This window comes from Physeter macrocephalus, chromosome 3 (genome assembly GCF_002837175.3).
Source record: "Physeter macrocephalus isolate SW-GA chromosome 3, ASM283717v5, whole genome shotgun sequence".
Taxonomy (NCBI): domain Eukaryota; kingdom Metazoa; phylum Chordata; class Mammalia; order Artiodactyla; family Physeteridae; genus Physeter; species Physeter macrocephalus.
The window spans coordinates 24,696,698-24,721,911 of NC_041216.1; the positions used below are offsets into that span (position 1 = coordinate 24,696,698).

General features: G+C 46.5%; 2 protein-coding genes across 4 annotated transcripts in view; both read left to right on the forward strand.

The window, feature by feature from the left end:
- KIF1B (kinesin family member 1B) overlaps nucleotides 1–5,124 on the forward strand; it is a 138,396-nt gene extending 133,272 nt beyond the window's left edge. For all 3 annotated transcript variants that reach the window (XM_028487854.2, XM_028487857.2, XM_028487851.2), the window contains 4 exons: nucleotides 898–1,047; nucleotides 1,403–1,595; nucleotides 1,805–1,923; nucleotides 2,485–5,124. In XM_028487854.2, the coding sequence (XP_028343655.1) occupies nucleotides 898–1,047; nucleotides 1,403–1,595; nucleotides 1,805–1,923; nucleotides 2,485–2,527 (505 nt within the window). In that variant the 3' untranslated portion in view covers nucleotides 2,528–5,124. The remainder of the gene's footprint in view (nucleotides 1–897; nucleotides 1,048–1,402; nucleotides 1,596–1,804; nucleotides 1,924–2,484) is intronic.
- Nucleotides 5,125–18,243: 13,119 nt separating this feature from the next.
- Nucleotides 18,244–25,214, forward strand: part of PGD (phosphogluconate dehydrogenase) — a 16,365-nt gene continuing 9,394 nt past the window's right edge. Inside the window, exons 1-6 of the mRNA XM_024125540.3 lie at nucleotides 18,244–18,375; nucleotides 18,992–19,067; nucleotides 19,766–19,945; nucleotides 22,314–22,379; nucleotides 23,048–23,166; nucleotides 24,879–24,948. Of these exons, the coding sequence (XP_023981308.1) occupies nucleotides 18,368–18,375; nucleotides 18,992–19,067; nucleotides 19,766–19,945; nucleotides 22,314–22,379; nucleotides 23,048–23,166; nucleotides 24,879–24,948 (519 nt within the window). The 5' untranslated portion in view covers nucleotides 18,244–18,367. The remainder of the gene's footprint in view (nucleotides 18,376–18,991; nucleotides 19,068–19,765; nucleotides 19,946–22,313; nucleotides 22,380–23,047; nucleotides 23,167–24,878; nucleotides 24,949–25,214) is intronic.

Sequence of the window (25,214 nt, forward strand, 5' to 3'; positions counted from 1 at the left end):
AGTGGGCTGGAGAAAATAACACAACCAGGTAATTTAATTGCATCTGGGGTGCCATCAACTCTAAGACATTATTTTTATATGCCACTAAAAGAAAAAGCAGTGCCAACTAAAATGTGACATGCCGTCAATTACAAGATGCATCCCAATTCGAGAAATGGTAGAGTTTGAGGGAAATGGGCTTTTTGGAATTGGTGAAATACAATTAATTAGACTACGCTGCTCTACAAAGATAACAGTACAGAGCATGGGGATTATTCCTCGCACCTCAGCTCCGAGCTGGTCCTGGTTGGTGGGGCAGCTCCGCCCCAAGCAGCCGTTTAGGAGCCCAGGCTCTTCCCGTTTGCTCGCTCGCTCTCCAGCCCCTCAGGCTTCGGTGGCATCAGCATCGCCTGGGAGGCTAACTGTTAAAGCCCAGGTGGCTGAACCCCATTCAGAGTTTCTAATTCTGTATGTCTGAGTTGGAGCCTGAGAACTTGAATTTCTAACAAGTTTTCAGGTGAAGTTGATGCTGCTGATCAGGGACCTCACTGTGAGAACCACTGCCCTAGGTGGTGCCCTCGGTATGGCCTTGAGACTAAATAGAAACGTATAAAGGAATGGAGTTCATATTCAATACCCTTCCGTTTAGAGGGCGTCAGGATAGGAAGAGAGACTGAGTGACTTGGTGGTCATCAGTGATGAGTTTCCTTCGTAACTGCCGAAGGATGACACCAGGTGAATTTGGGATTACGTTTCGGACGCCGGCTTTGTCTTCTTAGCCAAGCTCTCTGGGACTGATGTTTGCAAGGTCCCTGGTGCTCGGGGAGAGGCATTGTTCCTCCTGGTGAGGTGGTTGTGTATTGACCTTACTGAAGCACCTGTTGTTACCCCTTTCTTCCTAACGTCTCTCTTTTCAAGGACCCCAGAAGCCAATTCCCGGGCCTCTAGTCCCTGCCTGGAATTTGAACAGTTTCAGATTGTCCCAACTGTGGAAACGCCCTATTTGGCCCGAGCAGGAAAAAATGAATTTCTCAATCTCGTTCCAGATATTGAAGAAATTAGACCAGGGTGAGTACTATATTGAACAGGGATGCCAGGTATTAAAAGACAAATTAGCAGGAATTTACTTTCAGCTCTTCTCCATGAGGTCTGCGTTACAGTCTAATGCAAATGGAATCAGGGTGCAAGAGTGCTGGGCTGGGTTTCCGCTCCAGGTGTATCACCGCCACCCGGCACAGCATGTGGTGGTGGTGCTTTGTGCTCTTCCGCTGCATTTCTTCGGCGGATAAGATTCTAGACCAAGTAGATCATTTGCCTGTTTCGTTCAACCTAGGGACTTGGCCTAGGTCTGTTTTGATGGCCCTCGGCTCATGATCACTTTATTTTTGTGAGAAACTAACCTCTCTTGTACTGTCCTTTTCAGCTCAGTGGTCTCTAAGAAAGGATATCTGCATTTCAAGGAGCCACTTTCCAGCAACTGGGCTAAACATTTTGTCGTGGTCCGTCGCCCCTATGTCTTCATCTATAACAGTGACAAAGACCCGGTGGAGCGTGGCATCATTAACTTGTCCACAGCGCAGGTGGAATACAGTGAGGACCAGCAGGCCATGGTGAAGGTCAGTCCTGCCCTCTCTTGCTTTTCATTGCCACGCACAGCCTCCCCTGTTGAGTTCTGAACTCCGTTGTGTGGTGTGGAATCTCTCTTTCGTATTTGGAGTCTCTGAACCTTCAGCGTGAAAAGGGCCACGTGCCCTCTGAATATGGCTGGTGGTCCCCATTGTTCAGTATCCATAGTAACTTTCTCATCTTCCTGTGCCTCTTTCAGACACCGAACACCTTTGCTGTATGCACAAAGCACCGTGGGGTCCTTTTGCAGGCTCTCAATGACAAAGACATGAACGACTGGTTATATGCCTTTAACCCACTCCTTGCTGGCACAATACGGTAAGAAGTTGTTCCTGTGTTTCCTTCCTCTCCTTGGTTTTTGGTTCCAGGGACGTCAACATAAACAGAAAAGGAAGTCTTGTTGCAAACAAGTTTAAAATAGAGGAAGGACAGGAGTGTAAGTGTGGTTGTAAGGTGGCGATGAGGCCTCAGCTTCTCATAAGGTGGCATCTGGTGTCCCGAATGGCTAAGGAGACTCTGGTCACATCTGTTCCCAGTTAATCTCCTGCTTTGACTTTTTATTCTTAAGGGTCCCACAGCTGGGGTCTGTGGGACCAAGTAAAGGGAAGACTGTGAGAACCTTAACGGCCTCCCAGTATTCGGCCGTATGATCCAGCCTCAGATCCTGTGAGGGGCTTGCGTCCCAGGGTCCCCAGAGCGAGGAGGACCACTGGCCGGCCTGTTGGTTCAGGGGCTTAGAGACCCGGGCCTGCAGTGCAGGCTGGGAGGACGTGCAAGGAGGGGAGCACAGAGGAGGAATACCTGCGAGGGCAAGAGCCCCGGATCCAGTTTTCCAGTCCTGCCGTCTGTCTGATCCTCTGATCCCTTTTTTGCCCACAGGTCAAAACTCTCCCGCCGATGCCCGAGCCAACCGAAGTACTAGGTGACTGCCGAGCGCCCTCCCTCGCCTTCCGAGAGATAAAGGAAGTGTTACGTCTCGTTCCTCTCTGTGGTCCTTGATGGTTATTCTCGTGTGTGATCCTGTGGCTGAAGTGCGCGTCCCTCCTCGTCCAGCACTTTCTCTATCTCTCCTGGTCCCCATCCCCACTGCTCTGTACTCTTTTCTTTCTTCCTGTGCTGAGAATCGTTAGAAGCATGTGGCCTAACAAAAGGGGGGGGGGGAAACGAAGAAAAAAACAAAAACCCGGAGGGGATCCAGTGAATCTCCCAATTGTTTTTTGGTGTATTTTGGCTTCCTTTTGTGTGATAGGTCCCCATATGACCACCTCTGATGTCTGTACTGCTGTCTTTGGATATCTCTGTCTGTTGTTCAAGACAACATAATACTTTTTTCTTTTCGTTGTGATATAATTTTAATTTTTCTTGGGTGGCTTAGAGACTTAAAGGAAGAGACATCTGGTCTTTTTTAGAACCTGAGAGGAAAAAACTTACCTTTTCCCCTTCTGTCTCTTTTTGCCATGACTAATCCTTACATTCTCCATTCAGGGAAAAGGTTGTAGTGAGCTTAAAAATGGGACAGGTATATTCTCTGAAATTGGGGCTTATTTAGAACATAGCTATGTAATTTTCATTTAGTGGAAGAGACTTTTCAGCAGGTTTGGGACAGTGGCTGCTGTTGACCTTATAAGAAGGAAAGAGCCAAGGCTATTGCTGATGGATTTCAGAGGACCGTGGGACTTGGGCTGTGACAGTGGGGGTCAGTAAGATGCTTGTAGTTCTCACAGCAGGGCTCCTGTGAGCTGTTTGTCTCCACTGTGAGGGAGCCTCTTCTCTCAGAGTCTCAGTTCTGTTCTTGGAGTTAGTAATGACAGTGGTACAGTTTGGAATTAGTGCCATGATGTCATATACAAATATCTCACAAGGAGGGAGTGTTTCACTATCTGGGTGATGAACTCGATGGTCTTTGTCATCATTATGATTGTGATAATGCCGGGTAGTGACCTTGTGATTGTTGTAGCTCCCTTTGATCAAAGAAATCTAGCTCTTAAGTGTAAACTTGGATGTCTCCCTCTGAATCCAGTGGTCATTTTCAGTGATCCTTGTCAAATTGAAAACACTTTCAATGATGCTTGTCTCCCTATGCTCATAGATAAGTGAACATGGCAGGCTTTGCTTTCTGGACCCCAGAATTATAACGGACTTCCTGCCACCACTAAGAGCAAAAGGACACCTGGGGGCAGAGAAGAGGGTCCACCTGAACCCTGGCCCCAGGCCTGGTCATTTGTCTCCTCCTTGGTTATCTCCATCGTGCGTGGAAATACTGCCAGAGGAGAAAGGAGGAGCTCACTGCCGGTAGCCTCCTTCTGTGACAGAATAGGATCGCCTGCTTCCGGAGGCCATCGTGGAAGATGCTCTTTCTCTTTCAGCTGCAGTAAGTGTCACAGGAATGACATGGGAGAGAAGCCCTCCAGTTACTTCAGTTGCTTTGCCAGTTGACTTGGGGCTGTTCTGTACCATCCTTTACTGCCCTCGCTCACGCCTCTGTTTGACCATCCATCCTTCAGGTGTTCGGGAAAGTATCTGCTTGCTCCCACTTTGTGGAGATCCTCCGCCGGGGGTCCTCCGCCTCGAGGGTGCTGACTCTCGGGTAGCAAAGGGGAAGGGCCCGTGCGCTCAGCAGAATGGGTGCCGGGCAGGCTCGCCAGCACCCAGACCCTTGCCTCTGCCTTCCTGGAGGGGCTCATCTCCTGGCTTCGTTCATCATAATTGCTTTGCAAAGAGGAGGAAAAGGGAGTCACGGAGAGCTTAACAAAAGAAAGACTAGAAATCGAAGGCTATGACCTTACCTGAAAAATGATCAAGAAAAATTCTATGGTAGATTTTTTAACTTTCTTCCTCTCCTTAAAACATAGGTCACTAACTCTAATGTTACTTCTTTTCTAAGTGGTGCTTCAGACTTTAAAGTAGTTAGAGGTTTCTTGTCTAATGGACACAGTGTGCCCTTCCAGTGTCCGCTCAAATCCAGGGTCTGCCCGTGCTTAGAGACAGCTTCCTGGGCTGAAATTAAATCTAGTTTCAGGGAAACGAAGATGAGATTTGAAGGTTACTTTTCGAATTAAATCATGGATGCTGCTGGTGTTAGAGTCTGATAGGAGGATCCGTGTCTGTGGCAAAAGGAGGCGGCGGTGGGGGGGGGTGGGCGGAGCCGAGGGAGATAGAATCAAGTGATACAGTGAGATGACTCTTGTTTTTTATTCTAACTTAAACAATACTGGCTTGGAAAGTCTTTGCTTTGGAATGTCAGATACTAGAAGAGGCCGAGGTGAGAAGGCCTTGTGAGGCAGCGGGGGCCTTGGCTGCGGCTCCCTGGTACACACAGCCCCCACTGGTGCCCCCTTTCTCTAGGGGTCTGTTTTCAGATTGGAGTTGGAGCAGTTTCAGGATTGATGTTCCCTTTCCAGGCAGGTCCATCCCCACTTTGAAGCTCTGAGAGAGAATTTATGGCAGGAATTATTTATGAGGCTTTCACGGAAGCCATAGTGTCAGGAAAGTTGAAAGAACTCAAATCTTTAAGGAAACCACCTTTTAAGGGTTTGTTTGTTTGTTTCCTTTTTTTTTTTTTTTTTTTCCTTGAAGCACACCTTTAAACAAGCAAATAATAATAATAATAAAGCAAGAAAGAACACTTATACAAATTTAGGAGAAACGAGCGCTAGAGTAACCATCTCCTCCCCTCCCTCCCCCATCCTCCTTTCTCCTGCCAGAGCAAAAGACGGCCTCACAGCTTCCACCAGACCAGTGCTCACACCCTCCTGTCTCCGCGCCTGCCTGGGGGTCACTCAGCTCTCAGGCCGGGCTCTGCGGGGTCCGCCAGCCCACGCACACAGCCGCGAGCGCAGGGAAGGGCTGCTTTTGGCAGCTGGGTGAGCACTTGGATTCCAATACGTTTTGATAATGTGAGGGAAGTCGAGGGAAATGATTTTTCCCAATTACGACTACTCATATTTCGGATGAGATTTTTCAGCTCTTGTAAGATGAAGGAATCAATTAAGCCATTGTGGAAGATCTTTTGGTACCTAAAGTAAAATGACTTCTCCTGGCACATATATCAAAGCAAAGACTTTGTTGTCTGCTGCTTGTTGTCTAATTTACAGGGATATTTAATTTTGTAAGGTATTTGTATATTTATACAGCTGTAATTAATTGCACATTGAACTGGAAAAGCAAGGATGACCTAGCGTGTAGCACCTGCTGGTACTTGGCACTCCCTCGTCTGGGTTCCACTAGGGTTCTCCTGGACAGTATCAGGGCTCGCTCGTTTCTTGTTTGACTTGGGTCCTTCATTTTACCTTTTGGTTCCCTTTTTAAAATGTGATTGTTAACCTGCTCTTTAAAAAGAAAGAGACTAATTTTGCTGCTGCTCTCAGAAGGTTTGCTGAATGTATTTTAAATAGGACTCTAACTCGTGTGCACTGCAGCTGTCCACTGTGGCCAGTGATGATTCACCCACGTGTGTGGCCAGACCGTGACTGTGTAGCAGGAATGTATTGATTTGTGCTTCCTTAGTAGACGGAGGTGTCAGCTGAGAGATGATCTGCTGCTGTTGTGTTCCAAAAGGCCATTTATGAAACCTGTGTTCGAGCCCCATAAAATCTTAGGAAAGCCTCTAGTCATTTAAAGGAAGAAGTTAGAGTTGATACAAATCTCACATAAAAAACTCAGCCAAAACGGCGTGTGCTCAGACGGAATGTCCGAGTTGAGGTTGGTCTCTTGCCAAACCCTGGCCGTCGCGTGTTGTTTTCATGTCTTCAAGTTAATTTTTTTCATGCTCTGTATCCTGGCATCAGTTCACCTGAGGAACCCATCAGCCTTCTCATGAGTCGTCTTAGACGTTGTGGCTCTGAAGTACTTGTCCGGTGAGACTTCAAGTCCCTTGTCACCATCCTCATGCACAAAACCCATGAAGCATAAGTGGCCTTTTTGAACCAAGACTTTGCAAACTGATCTCTCCCCAGGGAAGGAGTTGAGCACATTTAGCAACAATGTACATTATTAATTTCAGATTCTCATTTTCATGTTTTATTATGTAAATATTATCTGATGTTCGGAGCCTGAGTATACAGAATGTAAATATAGTTCTTGTATTTGTACTAATTCTGGTTCTTTTGCTGTATAGCCTTAGATGTGCAACGCAGACATTATCTAACTGTGTATGGTAACCTTGCATCACGGAACTATTAGTGAACGAGGTAAAAATAATAAAGGTACAACCAGTGCATCAGAAGGCTCTTGATGTGCGTTTATTCCTACACCCTTTGAAAGGTATTTACACAAAGATTTTTCTTGATTTGCAAAGGTATTACTCTTCTGGGACAGATGTCACCATGCTGTGACCTACATGTTCCTTTCTGATAATGCAAAACAGCAGTATATAACTAATGTGATGCTGTTTCTTTGAAAGTACCTTCCTCTCGGTTAGGGAAGTGGCTATTTTAGGTGGAACATTTGTCTTTTTTTCCTCCCAAAGCCTCTGTTTATATACCTACCAGTGATTCTGTAGTGTTGTTGTAGGGTGGGTGATGGAGGAGTTGAGATTTTCACTGTGTCAATTTAACGAGTTCCTGTTGTGAGCAGAGAATGAGCAGGGACCACCGTCCTGGGTATCTGGGGGGCAGTGGAAGCAGGGAAGGGAAGCAGCATTCAGGCAAAAAGCAGCAGTGCATTCGGTGCGTATCCGAGGGCCCACCTGTCCCTGGCAAGTGTCTGGATTCTGATGATTCAGCAGCGAACAGAACAGGCCCTGTACCCGGGGCCCTCCCATTCCAGTGAGGGAAGACACTCGTTATACAAATTTAAAATGTTACAGAGCAAAGTAAAGCTGAATAAAAGATTAGACGGGATGGGAAGAAAGCATCTTTTTAGATTGTGTGGTCAGGGAAGGCCTCTTTGGGGAGATGGCATTTGAGTAGACTCCTGAATGAAAGAACGGGTAAACCCATGCACATCCCTGGGCAAAGAGGTCTCCACGCGGGGTAAATAGGTACCTGAGGCAGCAGTGTCCTCAGAAGATTCCAAAATAGCAAGGAGGCCGGCATGGACTAAGGAGGTAGCCAGAGACCAGGTGTTTTTTAGGGCTTAGATAACTAATTTCATTAGAGGGAAACAGGAACCAAGGGCGGATTTTGAGAAGATAAGTCACATGATCTTAATTTGTGTTTTAAAAGACCATTCAGATGGCTGGGTGGAGAGCAGCCTGTGTGTGTAGAGATGGGGGACACGTGGAGGAAAGGGGGCCAAACGGGAAGTTGTTGCCACAGCGTCCCGGGGGGAGGACGGAGGCTTGGACTAGCCGCAGTAGATTCGGGGAGAAAGGGCCAGATTCAGGACACGTTTTACTGTTAGAACTCAGAGTCTGCCTAGGGACTGCATGTCGAGAAAGGAGGATGGTAACTCCCAGGACGTGTGTCTGAGCAAACAGGACGGCCTTGGGGTTCCCTAGGGTGAAGGAGGCTGGAGGTTCTAGAAGAGCTGAGGGGTGGTTCTGAGTAGAGGACTAGGTTGTGGCCGTGTTCACCTGCATGTGTGGTCCATGAGGCAGTCGCATTCAGGGGGAGAGGTGGGGGCTGGAGACACATTTGGGAACTGTCACATGAAGGTGACAATAAAGGCAGTAGGAAGAGAGGGCGACAGCAAGGGCCAGGAGAAGTGGCTGTGAGGAGAGCGTGGTATTTGGCAGTGAAGTTAAGGAAGTGTTTGAAGATGGAGGAAGTGATAACCATGTCAAGAGCAGCTGACGGGTAAAAATAAGAACTGAGCAGTGACCACAGGTTTTGGCAACAGGGAGGTCTAGGAAGTTTGAGGGAGCCGGTGAATGCCATCACTTTTTCCCAATTTCAGAGCCAACTAATAAAAGAATAAGCCAGATAGGAGATCGAAATATCACCTTGGTTACTGTTAAAGCTATGATTAGAGAATGTGGCTTATGTCTGTGGGTAAATGAATTCCCTAATACCGAGCCTCAGAACTAGAGGGCCAGGAGCAGTGTATCTTGAACTTTAATGTGCGTACGATTCCCCTGTGGGTCCTACTAAGTGCAGATTCTGGCTGAGGAGGCCTCGAGTGGGGCCTGAGACCCTGCCTTTCTCGCAAGCTTCCATGTGAACCAAGAGGTTCCCTGATGGCAGCCAAGGTCCCCAGAGGGAAGAAGTGGTCAGGCTGGCCATGCCAGGGGCTCCTCCCAGACTCAGGCAATTTCGTTTCTCTCCTGGCCCTCTGTGAGGGGCTGGCAGAAGCAGGAATGTTCCAGTAACAGAGCTCACTTCACATGGGAGGAGACATCAGGAGTGCCTCTGCTCTGACGGGGTCGTCGGCGAGTAGAGCATCTTCATGAGTGGTGCGGAAGAAAGCCTACCCAGAGTAGGTGCCAGGGAAAGTGGGAGAAGAAGAGGTTGAGTGAGTAATACGGTGTGGGGAGGGGCAAGGGGTCAGGGAGAGGTTTTTATTTTAAAGGAAGGCGAGAGCCCAGCATGTGTGTCTGCTGATGGGGCTGAATGCACTAGACGGGAAAGCCTGACGGTGGGACGAGACCAGAACAGAGAGTTTGCTGGCATGCTGCCCTGGAGGTGGCCGGTGGGCTTGGAGGGGCATGAGAGGGGAGTTCAGCCCCGGGTCCTGGGGGAGCAGTGCTGTTTATCTGCGGTACCAGGAGGCGACACCAAGTGGTAGGCAGCCCCCAGGCAGAGAGCTAAGTGACAGGAGCCTTCGCGGGTCCTCCTGGTCATTGGTTTTTCCCTGAGACTCATTGGTCAACTCTAGGCCATGTCTTCCTGAACTGCATTGGACTTTTTGTTTGAACTGCATTAGTTCTCATAAAGCGGGTTGTCCCTTACATCTGGGCCTCATCCAGAGTCACGTTGTCGCCATGGCTCTTGCAAAGCTGACAGTATAGAACATCAGGAGGTCCCGGGGAACGGTTCATGTTTATTTAATGCATTACTTTTATATCTGATTTTTCTTGTCATTCCACTTTTGGTTTTAGAAACTTCTGGGGGGGCTCCCCTGGTGGTCCAGTGGACAAGACTCCGCACTTCCACTGCAGAAGGTGCGGATTCAGTCACTGGTCGGGGAACTAAGATCGCGCATGTCGCGTGGCGTGGCCGAAAAAAAAGAGAAAAACTTCTGGTCTCTGCACAGTCTTAAATTTTTAGCTTTTCTGAGCACATCACACACGTACACTCTGGCTTTAGAACATATGATCTCTGGGTTTTTTCAAAATCGCTCTTCCTACCCACTCTGCAGACAAGCCATTTGAGTTCAGTTGCAGGAATTACACAGCAAGTGGGTGTCAGAGCCGGGATTTTCAAATCTACCCCAACTAGTATGTTACTTACACACCCTCTTATGTAAGTCAAACAAAGGATTCAGCCTTGGGAGGTTTGCAGAGAAGGGTTGTTTTTGTAGAATTCCTGCCCAGGGTTCGATTTGGGATTTGGGGAATTAGAGCAAGGCAAAAAATTGTGAAGATGAATAGTAATGTGAGTTGACTTAAGCATTAAAAGCCAAGAATTTGAGGGTTTTCTAAAAACTAAAGGTCAGCATGAAGCTCTGGCCCCAGCCAGCCCCTGCTTTACCCCATTCATCTCTGGGGAGAGTTGGCCTTTGTCCCAGCCCTGCTCTCCTTAAGCCAGTTTGCTGTAGCTTTCCAACCATGCTGGGAAGCAGTATTTTTTACTGGTTGTTAGCACTTTAACAAAGAAATGAGAAGGCCGTGTAGCACGTACCATTAGTAATAGAAGAAAAAATTATTGGCTGTTTGATTAGATATTTAAACATGTTTGCCTAAAATGATGCTTTGCAGTGGTAACTTGGGTGTGTCCAGAGGTTTAGTCACATTGACTCAGCATAATTTCTCCTTTGCCAAATCTCAGACTAGAGCAATCAATTTGTTCCTGCAGCAAAATCTGATGGTAGCTTTTCCTTGTAACCAAGCGTCACAGAAAAAGGAAGTAGTTGCAGAAAAGTTGAAAGTTATGAGAGGTACAAAGTCTATCTTGAAGAAAGCAATTGTGTAAAGTTCTACCTGTAAAATTATTACAAGTGCTGTTTGGCCTCCCAAACCAGTCATTGAAAGTTCATTTCAATTTATCTTTCCACTTAAAGTCAACTAAATGTCTCTAACATACAGATACACCCAATTTCTCTGTGAGTTTGCATAATTATGGCCTGCTAATCTGATTAGGAAAGAGTGCTGGGCTTGGCCCTAGTCGACTTGGGTTAAAGTTCAGTTCTGCCACTAACTAGCTGAGAAAGTTAACTTCCCTGAGCTGAGTTTCTTGTTTCAAATTAGACAATATTAATAATGGTATCTTAGATCGTACAGTACTTGAAATTCCCAAGGAACTTTCATAGGCATTAGCTTATTTTGACGGGGAAGGAAGCAGGACGCACGGGAGGTGGTGCCCGGCAGTCAAGGAGCCTGCAGATGGTTAGCGCCTGGAGGATGGCAGGAGTCTGGGGAGGCACTGCTCTGTTTGCCCTCTTTGAAGCTACTCTCTGCATTTTCTGATTCTGAGCCTCTCTCATTTGCTACAAGGCTGAAGTATGAAATCCAGTCTCTCTCTGAAAGAGAATGAAGATCTCTGGAATGATAAATGCATGACTAAATATAAGACAGTTTATAGTTTTTCTCTTAAAAAAATTTAAGTTTGTTTGAACTAGTAATTATAACATATATTATTGGGCTTACCATATACAGATAAAAAAATACATGACAGTAATAGCAAAAAGGGACAGTCAGAAAATGGAGCTATATTGTAGTGAAGTTTCTATATTTACCAGAAATGTTCAATATTAAGCTGAAGTACATTGTAATACATTAAAGATGCGTATTGTAATCCCTAGACAACCACTAAGAAAATAACTCAAGATTTAGTTAACAAATCAACCTAGAGGGGAAAAAAAAATCAATCTAGGGATTAAGGTAGTACACACACATACAAATTAACACAACAGAGCAGTAAAAAGAGAACAGAGGAACAAGGAAGACATAAGACATGGAAAACATAGCAAAATGGCACCCATATATCCAACCATATCGACAGTATACATTACACGTGAAATAGACTAAACATCCCAATCAAAATGCCACTACCATTGGCAAAGAAAATAAAAGGCATTCAGATTGGAAAGGAAGAAGTAAAATTGTGTTTATTCACAGATGACATGATTTCAGGTAACAAAGTCTCCAAACAGAAGATCAACATAATAATCTATAGATTCAGGGCCTCCCTGGTGGCGCAGTGGTTGCGCGTCCGCCTGCTGATGCAGGGGAACCGGGTTCGCGCCCCGGTCTGGGAGGATCCCACATGCCGCGGAGCGGCTGGGCCCGTGAGCCATGGCCGCTGAGCCTGCGCGTCCGGAGCCTGTGCTCCGCAACGGGAGAGGCCACAATAGAGGAAGGCCCGCATACCACAAAAAAAAAAAAAAAATAATAATCTATAGATTCAGCGCCCTCCCTATAAAATCCTAGGGGCATTTTGTATAGAAATTAACAAACTGACTCTAAAATGTATATGGAAATGGCAAAGGACCTAGAATTAAGAATTGTTAAGGTCGTAAAAAACAAGAAAAGACAAGAAATTGTCCTAGATCAGAGGAAACTAAAGAGACATGATGACATAATGTTCTGGATGGAAGCAGAACAGGAGAAGTACATTAGTGGAAAAGTGGTACTTGTAATAATAAGTCTGGAGTTTACTTAATAGTATTAACACTAATGTTGGTTTCTTGGTTATGACAAATGTACCATGGTAGTGTCAAGATGTTAACCATACGGGAAACTAGGTGAGGGCTATATAAGGGAACTTTCTGAACTGAGCAACTTTTCTATAAATATAAGTCTATTCTAATATTTATTTTAAGTGGACAAGCAAAAGATTTGAATGGAGGTCTCACCAAAGAAGATATGTGAGTAGCTAGTAAGCACTTGAAAATATGTTCAACCTTGTTGGGGAAATGCAAATTAAAACCACGATGAGATACTACTTCACACCCACTAGGATGGCTGTAATCACAAAGATAGTATCAAGCGTTGGCGAGGATGTGGAGAAACTAGAACCCTTGTACACTGCTTGTGGGAAAGGGTATAGCCACTTCAAAAATAGATTAGCAGTTCTTAAAAAGTTAAACATACACTTAGCATATAACCCAGCAATTTCACTCCCAAGTATCTACCCAAGAGAAATGAAAACATATGCCCACACAATGATTTGTGCAGGAATGTTCAAAACATTTATTCTTTTTTTTTTTTTTTTTAGTAAATACTAACTTTATTATGGCATAAAGCTGTATTTTTATACATTAACTCAATTTTACAGTAAAAACACTTTATGTATAACTGTAAAGAAACTGCTGCAGATAGTTCCAACATAAAAATTGGTATTTTAAGTTCATTGAGTTGTTTGATACATAAATTGGAAAATATTTTCTCTGTAGAAAATAGTAAAAATGCTAACATTTCCCAGGCTAGCACAACAAGCCCATTTAAACCGTACAGTAGCTGAATTATGCATTTATAAATATGGTTTGAATTCTGAGATCCAGGAGAAACTTTAGCTTCATTTACTAAAACAGCCATGTTGTCCTAAGTTGTGTAAAGTGAAATTCCCATTAATCTTCCCCCTTACTCTTGATTTATGCCTGATTATTTCTTCCTAAAGGACAAGTACACTGTCCTTTTAATCTACTTGATAAAGTAACCCATTCTTACCCAAACTTAAATGTTTTGGTTGTTATTTAAGTATGCTCAGCATCTCATCAAAACCAGAATTTAATAAAACATGATCCACAAGGCACGAGTTGTTGGTCATCAAATACCTACCTCCCCTTGACTCCCTCTGGCTTGATGGGAAACCACGAGAAGGTCAAGCGATAAAACTGTCAAGTGGATCAAGGAATAAAAGCCAAGAGAATTTGAGAACAGAGAAACATCCAGTCAGGATGCAAGGACAGAAATGAAGTCCAAACAGAAAAAGGTTGCTGCCTCAAGAATCAAGGAGTTGAGTTGGCTATCTGAGCCCCTTACTGCAAAGGTGACTAAGAAGCAGTTGGATATAAAGACCCAGCCAGAGAAACCAGTGCCTAGAAAGATTTCAGTTAAAACATTTATTCTTTAATGCCCAACCTGGAACAATCCAAATCGCCAACAGATAAAAGGATAAACAAAATTATGCACAATGAAATATGACTCAGCAATAAAAAAGGAATGTACTACTCATAAATACCATGATATGGATAAGCCTCAAAAACATTATGCTAAGTGAAAGAAGCCAGACACAAAAATTACATATTATTCCATTTATTTCTAGGAATAAGCAAAACTGTGCAGACATTAAATAGATCACAGGTTTCTGGGGCTGGAGTGGGAGCAGAGATTGACTACAAACAGGCACTTTTGGGGTGATGAAAGTGTTCTAAAAAGGATTGTGGTGATGGTTACACAACAGTATAAATTAACTAAAAATCATCCAACTGTACACTTTTATAATGTATGAAATCGTTGGCATATAAATTATACTTCAATAAATCTTTTTTTCTTTAAGTACAGTACTATGAAGAAATAATACCATTTTAAACTAGCATACCAACATAATTTATCATTCAAGCCAGAACAATTTTGAGAGTGAAAAGGATTGCTATTAAAACTATGCAAGAAGACAGGTGTGAACAAGGACTGTCCCAGAGCAACTGGCTTGAATGGTGCCCCTTTTACAAGACTGTCATTGGACAGCAACAGTTAGTGGCCATCTGTTACGTGCAGAGCATCGGAAGGTGATAGAAATACACTTAGGAAGGAGATAGGCATGGTCCCTGTCCTATCGGATTGATAGCACAGTGAGGGAGATAGAAACGAAGGCAGCGACAAGCCCTGTGCTGTGGGTCATGCTGGGAAAAGAGAGGAAACTGTGAGCCGGGGCTGCAAGGCAGTGGGAGGTAACAAGGACAAGAGCAGGCAAAACAGTGTGACCCAGGCCCTGTTGTGGAACCAGAGAGTAATTCAGTGTCTGTAACATAGCCTAAGGGAAGAGGACAGAGGTGAGTCCTTGTCTCACACTGTTGTGTATTGCGGAAAAAAAAGGACTGTGGTGCTTGAATTTGAAAGTAAGATGTATCATCTGGGCTGGAGATCTAGCAGAGAAAGGGCTGTTTCACCACTCTGGTCAGGTTGGTCACATTGGTCAGCCCTGTGGACCAAGCTCAGACTGAGCGCATGTTCCCAGACACTGTATTGGGATCCTCTGGGGAGAAAAAAAGCACTTTTAATAGGATGTGCTGGTGCCCTAAAGGGGTGTAGAACAGAGGTCATGACTATGGGGAAGAGGAGAAGACGCCTGGGATGATGTGTTTGGATCAGGAAGATAGATATTGTGAAATGCGTGGGCGTGTTGCCCGGTGGGAATTTTTCCGACAGCAAACGATTCAAGTAACGGACCGTTTTCGCACCAGCTGAGCTTGATCTATGGCAACTACTCAGGAGCACGGCAAGAAGCTGCAAACGTGTTCTTCTACCTCTCTCTCCCCAGAAGCTTTCACAAGGAAGCCGGGAGAAATTTTTTGTCTGTCCTATTTTCCACTACGGTTTATGTCTCTCCTTTCTGAGTCCCTTTCATAAAAAAAGGTAGGAACTAATGTATGAGTGCTAAGTACTAGACACAAGTCCCACTGGCTTCATTTAACCCTAGAGCTACCCTGTGAGATCTTTGTCATTCCTGTTTCACACATGAGGAAACTGAGATTCGATAACTTGCCCCAACTGCACAGTTAGAAAGAAATGGAACTGGAGCCAGCTAAGGCCAGCGTTGACACCAAAACCCATTGCTTTTCCCTCCCCAGCAAGCAGCTTCCAAGAAAGACACTCCAGATCATTTGAGAAGCCATCTGATCTGACTTCTGGGACAACGTACTATCCGGCCACTGAGGCTGTCTCCCAGTCCCAGGTTTTATTGAGAGGGACTTGGAGAGCATCCAGTCCATCCCACAAGGTAGTTCTAGTGTCTGTCACTATGTGACTCAGCAAGTCGCGGCTCTCTGAGCCCCAATTTCCTCATCCCTAAAATATGAGTTGGGCTAGATCAGTGGCTCTCAAACCTGGTTGATGTCAGGACCCCTTTACATGCTTAAAAATTATTGAGGACCCGAAGAGCTTTTGTTTATGTGAGTTATGTCTATTATTATTTACCATTTAAAAAATTAAAACAGAAACTTTGGAATAACAGTTTCCCAAAACAAAAGGAAATGCAGCGAGATGAGTGGAATTGTTTGACAATTTTGTAAATCTCTCTAATGTCCTACAGCTTAAGAAAGCTGGATTCTCATATCTGCTTCTGCATTTAATCTGTTCCGTATCACATGTGACGTAGTCTCTGGAAAACTCCACTGTACTCTTGTGAGAGGAGAATGAAGAAGGCAAATAATGTCTTACTGGTACCATGGAAATAGCTTTGTCTCCACTTCCCCTGCAGGGGCTTCCAGAGGTCCTGACCACCCCCTTTTTAAAAAAAAAAAAAAAAAAAAATTATTTATTTATTTATTTATTTATTTTTGGCTGCGTTGGGTCTTCGTTGCTGTGTGCGGGTTTTCTCTAGTTGCGGCGAGGGGGGGCTATTCTTCGTTGCAGTATGCGGGCTTCTCACTGCGGTGGCTTCTCTTGTTGCGGAGGACGGGCTCTAGGTGCGCGGGCTCAGTAGTTGTGGCTCGCAGGCTCTACAGCGCAGCCTCAGGAGTTGTGGCACACGGGTTTAGCTGCTCCGCAGCATGTAGGATCTTCCAGGACCAGGGCTCGAACCTGTGTCCCCTGCATTGGCAGGTGGATTCTTAACCACTGCGCCACCAGGGAAGCCCCCTGACCAACCTTTGAGAATTGTTTCCTCCAGCACTCAGAATCACCTGGGGGGGGGGTCCTGATAAAATGCACATCTGGCCCATCCCAAACCTGTGGTATCAGAATTCACATTTAATAAGGCTCCTTGTACGCTGGAGTTTGGGGACACCGGGGTGGGAGAGCTCCAAGATTCCTGCCAGCCTGGTTCATCCAGAGCTACCGAGTGACCTGTTTTGGTAGAGTTGGGATCAAGGCCCAGGTCTCAGTGCAGGGCTCGCGGTGGCAGTCAGCTCCTGCTCTCTGGCTTGCCTGGCTTATCAGTTCACATCTCCCTACTCACTTTCCCATTCAGGGAAGTGCTGTGGGCAGCTGGGCACCTCGCTTACAGCTTTAAAATAAATATTAGGCTTGCTTACAGCTATACATTTCTGCATGCAGCAGAAGCAAGAAGAAGTGAAGGACGGAACCCATGGGGCAGGGACCTCCCTTGCCCACAGGAGGAAGTTCTGTGCTAAGCTTGGCCCCCCCTGGGTATCCGTGCAGTGAGTCATCCACAGCTCATGAGTGTCGGGCTAGCCAATGGGAGCATAAAAAAGAAAAGAAAAACTATACCCTCAGGAGTGTAAGGTCTGGCTGGTGCAAAACAGGCAAATGTGGAAGCAATTCAAGGAAAAGAACAAATTGCATAAAGAATGTCTCTAGTGGAGAAACCCTAATGTAGAATACTTACATACTAGATAAAGTGGACTGTGATATCGCTTTTAAATTTCAGAGTAAGATTCCACAATTGCACGTAAAAAATATTGTGATTTAATTAACACAGAAAAACTGCAAAAAACCCGGCTATAGTGGGACATTTGCTTACATGGAAGTTATAACAATATCTGTTAAAACCTATGTTACAAAGTAACCTGTGCAATTGGTGCGATGGAAATAGCCTTGGCCTTGAATCGGTCACAACTGGGCCACTAACTAGCCGTTAACTAGCTGCAGTGACTCTAGTAATGTAACATCTGTTGAGCACTTACTATGTGCAAGGCACTGTTAGGTGACATGAAGCATTCACACAAAGCAAAAACCCTAAAACGCACCGGAGGAGCTAAGCCTTGTTCACAAGCATCTGCACCGGAGGCGGCAGGGTTCAGGGCTGAGAGTTAAGATGCCTCGTGCACTGTGGACCGTGCACGTGGGAGATGCGTATTTAATGGCCTGGACCGCCATTCACCAGCACGTCGCCTCTAGTTCCTCAGCTGTACGGGAAGGGGTGCAGTGACACGACCTCCAAAGCCGGGCCCCATCGCACCCCAGCAAGGACATAACCCGCCTGCTCTCTCGGCGCCTGTTTCTCCACCTGCAAAAAGGTCTCCCACACAAGGTCGTGGTGAGGAGCAACATTTCCTGGCACCCATCACACGTGCCCACGGACAAGAATACACCTCGGACCCTGCCCGGCTGGGGCAATTTCACGCGTCAACCTCAGAGTGCACCGCAGCGACGGGAGGAAGGAGTGATGGACCCTCGGACAACAGGCGTCCAAGTGCCCGCTACACTACAAAGCGCGGCCCAGCGTGAGCCACCACCCTTCCGCACCGAGCCGCGGGGCAGAGGCCAGGCCCTACGTGTCCGCCTTTCCCCGCGTCCCGCGCCTGCGCCACGCCCCCGCGCTCTTTGGGGCGATGGCATCGATGTGCTCGGCGCTCTCCTGAGCCAGCCCTAGGAGTGGGCGGGCCCATTTGCCTCAGGTGGTCTAACAGGCGCCGGGGCGGGCCAATGGTGTGGCTACGTGGCTCCGCCCCTTCCTTGCGATTGGCCGGCGCTGGAAAGCCGCGGCCTGGGCCTCGGGAGACGAGCCGGAGAGGGATTCAGTCCCGGTCATCTGCGCCGCGCGCTCGCTGTTTGCCGGCTCTCCTCGGTCCAGCCCGCTCTGCCGCCGCCGCCGCCGCCATGGCCCAGTGAGTGTCCGCCCGCGGGCGGCCGGGGAGCTTTCCGAGGGCCGACGCGGAGGCCGGAGTCGCCCCAGACGTCGCTTCGCCCCGGGGGTTGCCTGAGCCCGGCCTCGTGGCGCCCGGAGCCCCGGACCTCCAGGGAGCCGCCGGACCCCGAGCCGGCCCCGCGGCCTCGCCTTTCCTCGGACCCAGCCCCTGTGCCCCTCGCGGCGGCGCAGGCGGATCCGGTTCCTAGCAAGGGAGAGAGGGGAGGGGACAGGCGTGGCCACGGGAAGCCCGGGCCGCTGGGCGGCCCGGCTGTGGGAGACAGGAGGCCTGGGACGAATCGTCAGCAGCTCGGCTAGAGCGCAGAAAAGGCTTCGTGCCGTGGACCCCCTCCTGCGAGCATGTTGGGTTGGCCCAGGAGAACATGAGGACCCGTGAAGTGGCAGAGCGGGGTGGCCCGCCTCGAGTTTCACGGAAGGCTGCAAGCCCGGGGTCTAAAGTGCAAAGGGGAGGAGGGGGTTAGAGGAAAGTTAAGGCGAGTTATCAGTCACAGCAAAAGCTAGAAAGTTCTGGGTCCCTGACTTGGAATGAAGTAAATGCAACTGACAGTCTCCTTTCTTCCTTTCCCGTCTTTCAGAGCTGATGTTGCCCTGATTGGACTGGCTGTCATGGGCCAGAACTTAATTTTGAACATGAACGACCACGGCTTTGTGGTAAGTTAGGAGGAGCACACTCTTCCCTTACGGGTTCTTGTTGCCTTAGTCTGAGTGCTGGTGACCGTTCTGATTCCGAAGACCCCATATAACCTGGAACATGGTTCTCTTTGTATGTGCTCTGTTGCTGCTTAGAACATTTTTGCAAGAGATAGAGAAGCACCACTTTACATGTGGGTGTGGGAGGGGCAGCTCCACCATTCTCGGAGGAAGGAGAACCCTGCTAAATGTATCTGCAGGTTCTTTCAGTTCTGCAGCCTTGAATAAACCTGTTGGGATCCTAAGGAGGAGAAATCCTGCTGGGAGTATAGATTTCGGACCTTATTGCCTAATGGGATCTGGTGAAACGTTCGGGTGTGAATACTAAACTGGCTTAGATACAAGGATTATCAGTGACAGAAGATAACAGTCTGGAACTAGCTTGTTCCCAGATTTGAGTCCTAGCCAAATAGCGACAGAGTCTATCTAGCCCGATAAGTTCTGGGCAGTTGACATTTGCCTATATTCAGTTCTTTGCCTTTTCATCCTATTAAAATTAACTTTACGGTGATCAGTCAGCACTTGGGTGGGGAAGAGGTAGAATCAGGGTCCTACCTCCCCAAAACCTTGGGCTGCATAGAAATTCCATTGTCACTTGGTCCTCAGTCTGAAGGTCTTGTACGTCCCAGATCTCCTGATCAGGCCTTTTGTCCTTCTAGGTCTGTGCTTTTAATAGGACAGTCTCCAAAGTGGATGAGTTCTTGGCCGGTGAGGCGAAGGGCACCAAGGTTGTTGGCGCTCACTCCTTGGAGGAGATGGTCTCCAAGCTGAAGGAGCCTCGGCGGATCATTCTGCTCGTGAAGGCTGGTCAGGCCGTCGATGATTTCATTAAAAAACTGGTGAGGCCGGCTCTCTCCCCGCTGCTACTCATATGACAGAACGTCTCTCGTTCCCTTCCTTTAGCTATTTCACTTTTTTTTTTTTTGGCCGCGTCAGGTCTTAGTTGCGGCACGCGGGGTCTTCCGTTCTGGCGCGCGGGCTATAGAGCGTGCAGGCTTAGTTGCCTCGCGGTATGTGGGATCTTAGCTCTCCAACCAGGGATCGAACCCGCATCCCCTGCATTGGAAGACGGATTCTTAACCACTTCCCCCCAGGGAAGTCCTTCACTTCTTTTTGCCTAAGAAATGTTGTCCCGTTTCAATTTCTGGATATGATCTGCTTAGTTCTGACAAAATGTTGCTTAAAAGTCTCAGTGTTGGTTAACTTGACTGGCACCAATTAACTAAAAACACACCCTCAAGTAGTAATAATTCTTAGTGTATAAAATGCTGAGGACGACAAGAGACACGTCCGTAAGAACTCAATATCAACCAGAAGAGAATAGAAACGGTAGTAATCTCGGTGAGCTCTATCTTTGATATTCAAAAAAAAAAAAACCTTATAGTTTTGATTGTGTATTATGAATGTTTAGTGCTAGTCACTATTAAACCTTACTGTCCAAATTTAGAAATAGATTTCATTTTTCTCAGTATTCCTATAAAGCAACAATTCTCAAATCGTTGTATCATTTAATATAAATGACAAGAGATCCCCTTAGGGAGTCCTAGCAAATGTATCTTTTTTTGGAAGAAGAAAGTAGGCACCTGGGTGGTGCTGGCCGTGCTGTGGTAGGTGGCTGCCTCAGTGCAGTTCTGGTCCCTGATCATCAGCTGAGGGGGCGTTTGCGTCACAGAGGTGCTGATCTTGGTTCTTTGACACATTGTAGTCTGACCCCTCATTTAGGCTTTCTGCCACCTCAGGGCCAGGGGATAGTGGACCCGTTTGTTCGTGGTCACCGCCATCTGTACTCTCCCCAACTTGTTCTCACCGGAGGCCTGATGGCCACTCCCCCACTGGGGTGTCTGTGGGAGAGGAGGGGCCGAAGGGACAGCTGCCTTTTCCCCGGGGAGCGTGCCCGGCAGCTTCTGGTCAAAGCGCTGTTGCTATAAGCTTCTGGGGGGATGCCTCTTGGGCCCCTTTCCTCAACATACCTCTGGGGGAAGATCACACTGTATTAACCAGGAGGATTGCCCTCACCATCAGTAAACGGAGACAACCTCATTGCCAGTGCCCTGCAAAGACATTTTTCATCTTCACCAAGAACTTTATTGAACAACGTATTCCTTAATCGAAAGAACTTTTTGGCCAACCCCGTAGATACTGAAAAACAGTTTTACAGTATCAGCTCTGAAAAAACCAAGGCATTAGCCGTTTGGAAGAAATGTTTTGTTGTGAGAAGTGTTGTAACAGTAAACAAAGGAAAGGGATGAACATTCCTTTTCCAGAGGAGTAGTGTTACCAGTGGGGTTGTTTCTACAGGGAGAGGAATTTGTAACCAGTATGCTACCGTTAAAAAAAAAAAAAAAAAAAGACGTAGAAAGGAAGAACGTTGTGATAAAGGACACACCAGACTTTGTGTAGTAAGATGCCAAGCTACCTATGATCAGCTACAGACAGAATGGACTGAAAAATGGTAGAGTACTCTTCAGCATAGGACAGTATTAAGTAATGTTACCTGGAGCCTTTTTGGGGGAGACTGAATAATGAATACAGTAATAAAGCCAGCCTGATTGGTGTGGCGTAGGAAGATACTCTTGTTCAAGGCTTGGTCTCTTGCTGCCATCTCCAAGTGGTGGTGATCAAATTGTTTATTCATACACAAAACCATTTGATATTTACTGGACCCCTACTCTGTTCTAGGCAGAGATTTTATAGGTCTTTTTTAAAATAATTAATTAATTAATTAATTAATTTTTGGCTGTGTTGGGTCTTGGTTTCTGTGCGAGGGCTTTCTCTAGTTGCGGCGAGCGGGGGGCCACTCTTCATCGCGGTGCGCGGGCCTCTCACTATCGCGGCCTCTCTTGTTGTGGAGCACAGGCTCCAGACTTTATAGGTCTTTTAGAGCTAATCCAATCTGGGAATAAAAATCAGGCAGGTGGTACACATTGGAAACACAAAATTTTCCAAGTAGGTTTTGTTTTTTGTAAAAATCTTAGTTAAAAAGAATTATTTTGGTTGTGGAGAGTTCTGACTGGGTTTGTTAGCCCGGAGCTTTTAAATAGGGTCTAGCTCTGGCCCCAGAGAGGGTTGTTGAAGATTAACTAATACATGCATACTTTCAGACAGGGTTTATTTGGGATAAATTCTCATTGGCTTTAATTGGCCAAGGTATATTTATTTTTGTCTTCCATTTTTTTGGTTCGCCTAAATGCTGGTGTCTGGTTATAGGTACCCTTGTTGGACACTGGTGACATCATCATCGATGGAGGAAATTCTGAATATAGGGATACCACGGTAAGCATTCTTCAGTCCACATTCTTCCAGGTTCTGAGAACATTCTAGAAAATACCAGCATTGCACATGTGACAGAAGAGTAGACGTCTTTCTGTGGTGCTCTTTTGGGATTGGCCATCAAGACATAACTGATGGATGCGGTTCTCACTGGTCACACACATAAATCAAAAGAATGACTGCTGCTTAGACACGGCAGGCTGGGCGCTTATGCTTAATCTTCCCTTCCTGTCCCGCCACTCTGTGATACATCAGTGTGCAATGTGGGTGAATACCACTGTGCTGATGGTCTCGTGTGCTGGGAGAAGTCCCTGTATCATCTCAGTGTCAAATAGTCATTAGTCATGCTTGTATTAAACCAACTCTTCATTGAGTCTTATTGTGCAAGGTCTTTTCCTGTAAAATGAGAATGTATGTTTAGCTTTATTATTTCCCTTTGAGGACAGGGTAGCCATCTTAAACTTCCATAGATTTTTTTTTTTTTAATTCCAAACAGAGGGGACTAGTAAGTCAGAAAGGGGATTAGATTTCTTGAATGACCAGGTTATTCGTGGATCCTTGGGTCATTTAAGTCAAATGTGGGATCTCCATGCCTGTCTTATACCTCTTCTCATTCAGTGGGAGAAACTGATTTTAGGGAAGCATGACGAAATTCTTTTTCTCTCATGTAGAGACGGTGTCGAGACCTCAAGGCCAAGGGAATCTTGTTTGTGGGGAGCGGAGTTAGTGGTGGAGAGGACGGGGCCCGGTATGGCCCATCTCTTATGCCAGGAGGGAACAAAGAGGCTTGGTGAGTACCAAAGGCACCACCCTTGCGTTGACACAGGGAGCCTGAACCTTGAGAACGGGTGAGCTGTGAGCAGTTCTGCCACCCGATCTCCTCTGTGCAGTCTGAGTGTTGGAGATGGGAGGTGCTGGAAATATTTCTTTTATGTATACATTTTGTTGCTTTGACATAGCGCGTGTGCCTGTTCCTCCTTTCCTTTTTTCTTCTGTTATTTCCTCTAGTACCAATAATGGAAGTTCTAAATAGGCTTCAAGGGTTCAGAGGCTTTAATGAGGCAGCTCAGATAATGTCCTGTGCACTGTCTGGACTTAGGAGTAAGGTCTGCCTCATGAACTCGTATATGGTGTATTTAATCATTGTGAGTAACGGCAAAATCAGACAGGGCCTCTTTCGTCCCAGGGAATGAGGTGGAAAATTTTTATTTGACTCAGGAAGAAACGAATTTTACACTGCTCACTGTGCTGTGTATAAGAGGAAGGGTTGGCCGCAGAAGGGATGCTTTGGTGATGATGTAGCAGGAGGGCTGTATAAGGCATAGGCTGGGGGTGATGAGCGGGCCAGGTGATTAAAATGAAAAGATGCAAGTAATTAATTATACATGATGTAGACTGAAGGAAACACCGTTGCTGAGACTGCAGGAAGAGAGAAAGCCAGATAGAGGATGATAGAGAGATGGAGCAGAAGAGAAAGAAATAGAAAAGGAAGGATCCTTGTGAGGGAGACGTGGGAAGGTAACGTGCTTTTCTGAGTGAGTTTGGTTTCCGAATATTCTAGACTTATATTAGGCATTAAAGTAAGGAGTGATCAAACCTAATCCCCAAAGGTGAGGGGTTGACTGGGGAAGATTGGTCTCTTAATTACCTCCCTAATGATTAAGTCTGGGGATTCTCTTCATTATTATTATTAAGTCTAGAAATAGAGGCCTTCCTGCTTCTCAAAAACTTAAAAATATTTATTTTGGGGTACCGCTTAGTGGGCTGTTACAAATGCGGACGATACACATGAAAAAGTCTGATATACAGAGGTGCTCTAGTTCTCATTAATACATTTTCTCACACTGACCTGTTAGAAGCAGAAAGGGTACTTTAACCTGAAACAATCAGTCGAAGTTCAGGGAAGCTCTAAAAGCTTAAGATGTAGCTACCCTAGCCCCCTCCTCCTGAGTGTTCACTTTGCAGCCCTGTCAGGTTTTGTGTCTTTACCAAAACCCTTTTGTGAAGAAGGCTTTATTGGTCAAAAGTGAGGAGAATAATAGGGAACAGCGTCAGGAGTGACTCTGTACTCCTGGGGGAGGCGTGGACGGAATGAACAACAGTTGCTTTTTCTCTGGATGATAAGGAATGTAGCTCTTGGAAATGTTGCATGGTTCTTTCTGTCCAGAACCCTGCTGTGCTTGATAACATACATCCAGACTATTAGAAGCAGTCACTACCGGAACGGCTTGGAATCACAGCTTCTGATAGTGCAATAGAAATTTCTTCTGGGGCTTTGCTGACCCTCTTACCCAGCCTTTTTGTCTCCTGTCTCAAATCAGATAGTCCGCAGCCTCTGACTGATTTACCTTGAGGACTTAGCTTATTCATTACTCTTTTGTGGGCACTTCCACCGCCCTCTAGAAAGGAAACAATTGGGGGGCGGGGGGGAGTCCTTGAGAATTTCGTGGAGACCCAGGCCTCCCCTTGTCAGCAGCTGAACCACCCACTTCCTTCCTACAGGCCCCACATCAAGGCCATCTTCCAGGGCATCGCCGCAAAAGTGGGGACTGGAGAACCCTGCTGTGACTGGGTACGTTGTGGGCCCCCCTGAAGCCAGTTGGCGCCACGGGCATTGACATGACCAGGTGCAGAGCAAGGATCACCATGGTCCCAGCGGTTTGCTTTGTGACATAAGCTCCTCAATGTTTACGTCGCTAGCACAGCCGATGCTGAAAATGCATCAATTGTACATGTCCTTGTATCTTTTTTTTTTTTTTTTTTTTTTTTTGGTGGTACGCGGGCCTCTCACTGTTGTGGCCTCTCCCGTTGCGGAGCGCAGGCTCCGGACGCGCAGGC